We start from the raw sequence: 7,342 nt of genomic DNA on the forward strand, positions 1-7,342 counted from the left end.
GGTAGTCGGTACCGTTCTCGTGTTCTTGAGGATTGGATGCCATTTCTGCTTGAGTTTAAGGGTCTCCTCCTTCTTGTTGAAGTTCTCCGGATGTTTTTGGATCTCGATGGTCTCTCTAACCATCCTGGTGTGACTGAAGCTAACAATTTGCAGTTCTCAAAGAGTATCTTGTGGTCGCCACAGCCGACTTTTCGGTGTGTCCTAGTCAGCAACTCACTTTGTGCTCCTTGAATTTAGTTCCCACCAATCCCTTAGTGGTTCCTATGTGGACCTGTCTGCAGAAATAGGGTATGCGGTAGACTGATGAGGCTAAAAGAGGGTCACTCTTGTCCTTATCTGATCTGATGATCTGCTGAATCTTCTTCGTCGGTTTGAGCTTGTACCAATTTGTTAGGACAGTTTTTAAAGAAGCAGGGGGTAGTTTTACATACCTTCACGTGATTGGGGACTTATTTATATTCGACACATTCTTCATTATTTCACTCGGGCGACATAAAAAGAAAAAATGCTATTTCTATGTTCGGTAAACATTTTACCTTATCATTTTATAAATTACATCGTGACGACGCTAGGAGTTCGCTATAGCTTTACCTGCTTTCATTTCGGCACTACGAACACATAAAAAGGTCACGATGCTTTTAAAGCACGACACCAGGAGCAAGGATGCAAGAAAATAGAAAATGGATAGATATCTAAATAGAAATAACATTATTGTGTAGATATATATATATGTAAAAGAGGTAAAAATTAACTCGTAATTGTTTCCTTTTTATTTAAAACGGGTGCATTTTAACATTAACAACATTTGTTTAAATAAAAAATATTTTACGTATATTGACTAGTCATATGTCACATACAGAAGGTACATTTATATTTACATTATTTTAATTGAACAGTTTCTAAAAACAATTAATTTTGTTAAATTTGATTACCAACTTTCAATTCTTTCCCAAAGTAGACATTCGTTTATTTCATAGATTCCTAACGGAAGTGGTACCACCCCCCAGTCGGCACTGGATCTTTTGTGGGGGCGATACGTGGTTAGTAGGGGGGCTTTAGAGCAGTAAAAGAGGGCGCACGTTACGTACCCATCTAATATTTAGAGAAATTAGAATTTTTTTTCATACAGCTATAGTTTGTATTTACTATAAACATAAATAACAAAAGTAAAAAGTTAATGTATTTGTGTTTAAGGAGGTTTAGGCTTTTCTTAGATGCCGCGTTTTATCAAAACTGCCCACGGCGTGCTGATGAGAACTAATTAGTTCGAAACGGGATTTACGTATTGATACAATTGCTGACTGAATGTTCTTTATGTCTACAAATTTTAATAACACTGGTCGTCATATCACTTGCATTAAAAGTTTTCATGAAAATGTACCTCCCCTTAAATGCGTTACATTAGTTCTATAGGTCCTTCAAAAAAAAAGCCTTTGGGAGGCAAACGACCACAGAAGAAATCCACCCCACGACTATTGTTCTCTATATAACTGTTCATTATTCATTTTCTATCCAGCATTCTTTTGTCCCAGCCAGTCCTCTTTTATCATATCAGCTCCCTTTTCTCCAATCATTATAGCCGGAGCATTGGTATTTCCACTAACAATGTTGGGCATAATCGAGGCATCAACAACTCGCAATCCCTTGATCCCGTAAACCTTTAATCGGTGATCAACTACAGCATCAGGATCCGTCGGTGGTCCCATTTTACACGTAGATGTCGGATGATATATAGTGAAAGTGAAGTGACGCAAACTACACTCCCAATATTCGTCAGTGTCAAACGCATACTGTCTACAGCCGGGAAAAGGTATTCGGTGAGGTCTGGAATTGAACCTTTGAAACGTTCGTGTGTTTGATACATTCAGAGCGATCCTGATTCCTTCGATCAAAGTTTGAACGTCGATTTTGTGAGTAAAATAGTTGGGAATTATATCCGGATATACTTTCGGGTTGCGAGATCTCAACCTGACCCAGCCTGTACTTTTAGGGCGCAGCAGAAGCGGAAGAATGGTCCATGTATCCGCATTCTTCAGAGGTTTATAAACCGTATTGAAAACGCTGTCTCTTAACCCCGTGATTTTTTTCACTTGTTCGCCATCTGAGTTAACACTGCTGGGAGCGAAGTGAAACTGCATATCGGGCCATAATCCGTGCGGTGGTGCATATTTCGTGTTTACGAATGCAAGTCCTTCCACGCCCAGGGAAGTTAACGGCCCGCGTTCGTTTAGGATGTACTCCATGGCGACTCCGAAGTTTTGGTATCGGTCTTTGGTAAAGGTGATAGGGTCGTCTATAATGAACGTCAACCCTCCCAAGCCCACGTGATCCTGTAAGTTGTGGCCAACCTTCAGATCGCTCAAAACTGGTATGCCAAACGACGCGAGGTGTTCACGAGGTCCTACTCCGGAGAGCATGAGCAGCTGAGGACTGCACAACGCACCTGCCGATAAAATTACTTCCCTCTTTGCTAATACCATGTGCATTCGGTTGTTTCTTTCGAATTTCACTCCGAACGCTGTTTTGGTGTTGGAATCTATCATAACCTGGTGAACTTGCGCTTGCATGGCCACATGAAGGTTACGGCGAAGACGGACAGGTCTTAAAAAGGCTTTAGCGGTGGAACATCTCGATCCCCTTCGTACAGTTCCTTGGGTTATCATGAAACCCGTTTGCTTTTCCCCATTTATATCTCTCACTTCGTATCTGAAAATGAGATGAGATGGATGAGAAACAATTTATGTAAATTTGTAAGTTTTGATGTAGAAGGTAATCTCCGAGACTACTGATCCGATTTCAAAAATTATTTTTCCAATATTTGAAATGGACCTTTAGGGTGGACATAGGCTGTATATTACTTCATTTATATGTTATAATGAGCTTTCCGTAGAGGCCACCTTTGCAACGAAAGTGAACGAAAACGGTAAAAGATTCATATACGAATGCTTTACATAGAAAAGTTGTAGAGCTGAAAATGTCTTTGAAAAAGTCCGCAACGATATACATATATCTATATGTTGAGGTTAATTTAGAAATTGATAAAATATGACGCTTATAGTCACAAACGAAGTTCCAAGTGGACGAAGCCGCGGGCATAACTATTTGGCTATATTTTTATAGTATTGGACAGGTAATAACAGTTGCTTTATTACAAATAAAAACTAAATTTGCCAAGTATTTTTACAACAAATCGTAAGAATTACTCAAAACTTTTTGTTGTAGAATAAATTTCATGGAGGGCGTATTTTTTTACGAGGTATCTACTTATAGTTAGTTGCCCAATGCGTAGTGTGGCAATTATTTTGGTCAACTGATTAAGTGGATAATTAAAATATGTTTCGCACTTTGGTTAAGAATATTGCACCTATTTAGTTTAATTACAGTTAATTATACAGATGGTAGTAGAAAGGAGAAGAAAACGTCCGTTACGAATAATTTTAATTGGTTAAAAAAATACGTGTTTTTATGTTGAATCTTGTAATACAAATTTAAATATAAAATGTACAATGTACGTATTAATAAGTGCATGCCCACGTAATTAGCAAATGTCTTAATTTACTTCCCGATTTTCTATGTGAAATATGCCCAAATTTTGATAGTTAGTCTTTCAGTACCTACAATATGAATTTTAGGAATCATTCCGTTCTTTAATTATTATAATGCAGGGATCTGACTCTTTGAATATAAATGAAACTAATAAATATGAATTTTCGCAATTTACGAAAAAGGTTTTTAACTATTGATTAAGATAGTTTACTGTTCACGGTAAATGAAATTTCGGCAAGATTACTTTAAGACGGTATAAACTCTGAGTCTTCTAAAGTGGCGTTTCATGCAATAAAACTGCCAACAATAGACCATCTTTTCTCATGCCTACGCGCAATTACAATTTTTTTGACACCATTCAAACGAAACACGTTTTATATTATGTTATGTGTATTCAAACGAATTCCACTACTCTGTTTTATCGAAATATGGGAGATACGCAGATATACTTCGTTTACTTTCTGTAGCGATGTGACCTTCAGTTTGACCGGCGCAAAGTAGAAAAGAACAGCACTGGGCCAGAAAAGAAAGGAGACAACTCTCGGCCAAACTCTTAACCGGCGAGGAGCGTATAATCCGTAGAGTACTGCACGGAAAAATTGACCATTTTATCCACTAAAATTGCATTGCTCAAATGTGCTATTATTGGTACCATTTAGTACTGAANGGAAAAATTGACCATTTTATCCACTAAAATTGCATTGCTCAAATGTGCTATTATTGCTACCATTTACTACTGAAAATATCAACGAGATGTTTATTTATATTTGAAGACATATTAAAGGCTTTAACGCTTGTTTTCGACTCGCACTACTATTCATGATTGAACAAAACTTTTGGCAGGTACTTTATGAAAAAGTATGTTTAATGGACAAGAGTCGAGAGTATAATGAATGTTTTTCTCCCATTGGAAGGAGCATATCGCTAGAGAAAGTAAATGAAGTATAATACAACATTTTTCTTAAATTTCAGCTACAAAGATAAACCCAATAAGGGTTATTGCCTCTTAATATTGTTACTAAATTCCTGCGGATGTTGGCCATTCGACAAAATAACCTTCCGGAAGTTTTCTTACTTCGGCCGCTACTTTAGATGGCTCATAGTTTATGCATTACAACTTACCCTAATTCTCTGCCCGCTTGGAGAAATGATAATGCTAGGGGTGTTCGCCACGGAGCTTCTTGAACTGTCAAATAACCTCCCGCTTTATGATACTTTGTCCGAGTTAAATAAGGGTTTCTGTTATCTTCTGATTTGAGAAAATACGGAAGGACATCTTTCCAACTCCAACCGGGATTACCCTGAGCCTCCCATTGGTCATAGTCGAGTTTATTACCGCGGACGTATATCATGGCGTTAAGGACACTGGAACCACCCAAAACCTATAAACACACAAAGTTGCTTATAACATAACATCATCAAAAGGTCTTCATGTATGAGAAGGTGTCCTTTAGTTGGGACGAAAATTGGTATAATCCGCAATAAAACTGTCATATTTACTTCCTTCTTTCAACTAACTAAGTAGAATAGATCGGTTACCTACAGAACGCTTACTTTTACTCATGACAGACGCTATAACGAATATCGTAAATATAGAAAAGAAATGTCAGGTAGGAATTGCAGCGAACGCTAATAAATAAAAATGGATAACGTTACACCAATAAGTGTGTAACAGAAAGAGATACAGACAAGCAAAATTTTAGCATGTTGCCAGCATCGGACTTTAAAGGAAGTTCAGCATTCTCAGGAATTTAGGAAAGCAAAGATGCTTGTTGAAAAATAAAATTTCAACCACGCAGTTATAAAGTCGACGCTAATTTTTTGGGTACCTAAACAACCTCCAACTGCTAACCGCTGCACCGCTTACTATTATTCCGTCATCTCTTTTCACTTTGTACTACTCATGAACTATTTCCTAACTTAACAAGGGCGTATTCAAAACGCAACAAATGACTACAGTCCCAAGTGGAAACAAGAGAGAAGATACGTCCATTCCCACAACGCCCTTTGTTCTCCTACTCTTTCTAATACCTCCTCATTTCTAACCTTCAAGACAACCTAAATTGCAAATTTAAAAATTAACCTGGGAGCGAACTGGCTCCAATCAGTGAACAGCAGCGACCGAAGACATCAATACTGTTCACGCGCTCTCACTGATAGTACTCATAATGAGAGAATGTATCCAAAAAAGTTCGCCAACATGGATAAAAGTTCTGGTAGTATTGTTAACATAAATTGGAGGAACCAGATTTTATTCACTATTTTTTTGCCGATGTCAAGTTGAAATTATGTAGTTATGGAACTGCTAACGCTTAGGCATGTTGACCATCATACTGGTGTACTTCAACTCAACTTTAACTCTTTGCCAACATACTGAATACATATGTACATAGTGCTTCTTTAAAATTAATTACCTTCCCTCTGGGCCAGTTACACCTGTCACCCACCATTGCCAAACAGTAAGGGGAATCACCAGGTGGTGTTGTCTGGTACATCCAATCCATTTCTGATTTTTGCATGTAACCGGACAGAGCCGGGATGTCAGAAATTTCATTCTCATCGCCACCTGCTTCCAGAAGAAGCACAGTCCAGTTGGAAATTTCCGAAAGTCGAGAAGCCACCACCGCCCCCGCCGATCCACCCCCAACTATCACAAAATCATACACGGCATTAACCTGAAAACAGTTTGTTTTAGAATTTTTACGGTTTTTAAATATGAAACAATTAAAATCCTGCTCACTGTATTAACATTAATAGGATGGTTTTCTGGATCAACAGCCGAATACCGTAAATACGTTAAAGCCATTGCAAATATTGGGACCAGTCCTGCTATTGCTAGAGGATTTCCTCCCAATCCAATTGCGAAATTCGCCACTTGACCCACAGCTGTCCAAATACCAGACATTTTCTTGAGAACTCATCTGTCAACCTTCTCTATTCTGCTTGTCTTCCTGCTATTAGATGATGCTTAAGGAAATCATAGCGTTGCAGTTATTGATAAGATATGATATGTAGCTTTTGCTCTAAACTGGAAACGAATGAGTGTCAACTGAAGAAATAAAGCTGACCTATTTTCCAAATTAGATCCATTCTTCGATTTATTTGTTATATTGTTTTTATTTTACTCGTGGAGAGAATCTGAAAGTTTACGAAAATCAGTGAAATTTCAATTGAATCTAACTTCCACAATTTAATTCAGAGGTATATATACAAAAGATTTAACTTTCTTCAGACAGTTTCTTTAAATGTCGTATATTTTTTGAAATTAATAATGCTAAACAAAAAAAAATTAAAAGTGTAGCCCTGAATATCAGAAGTACAAATCTATTATAATTCATCCTTAATTATTTAACTTTCATCATCATCATCATCATAAGGTCGTCAGTCAGTCCAAGACTGGTTGGACACGCATCTCCACTTTTTCCTATCCTGAACTAACCTTCGTATTTCCCTGAAACTAGAACGTCCCACATCCTTAACTACAGTGTAAACTCTTTATAACGTCACTCGATTTAACGACAAACTCCTTAAAACGTCGAAATTGCTTGGCTTTGGTTGGTTTACATGGTTTTCTATACAATATTACACTCTATATAGCGTCACGCTTACTCTATTTAACGACAACAATGCGGCATTATAAATCATTAAGCAGTACTTTCTAAGTTGCCGAAATAGATAAGAACTGCAGCTGTGTACGTTGTTGAAGAAGACGATCCTGTCCCTCCACCAAGCATCAAACAAGCACTTGATGCAGCGAAACTATTAAAAAAATACTTTTTATATAATCAAATTGATC

At 37.5% G+C, this 7,342-nt stretch overlaps 1 protein-coding gene across 1 annotated transcript in view; it reads right to left on the reverse strand.

The window, feature by feature from the left end:
• Positions 1–788: 788 nt before the first annotated feature.
• LOC108737940 (glucose dehydrogenase [FAD, quinone]) overlaps positions 789–7,342 on the reverse strand; it is an 8,883-nt gene continuing 2,329 nt past the window's right edge. Inside the window, exons 2-5 of the mRNA XM_018471128.1 lie at positions 6,287–6,684; positions 5,961–6,221; positions 4,669–4,928; positions 789–2,706 (exon numbers count right to left, since the gene is read on the reverse strand). Coding sequence (XP_018326630.1) covers positions 1,509–2,706; positions 4,669–4,928; positions 5,961–6,221; positions 6,287–6,451 — 1,884 coding nt within the window. The 5' untranslated portion in view covers positions 6,452–6,684 and the 3' untranslated portion in view covers positions 789–1,508. The remainder of the gene's footprint in view (positions 2,707–4,668; positions 4,929–5,960; positions 6,222–6,286; positions 6,685–7,342) is intronic.

The sequence above is a fragment of the Agrilus planipennis genome, unplaced genomic scaffold (assembly GCF_000699045.2).
Source record: "Agrilus planipennis isolate EAB-ADULT unplaced genomic scaffold, Apla_2.0 scaffold120, whole genome shotgun sequence".
NCBI classification, from domain to species: domain Eukaryota; kingdom Metazoa; phylum Arthropoda; class Insecta; order Coleoptera; family Buprestidae; genus Agrilus; species Agrilus planipennis.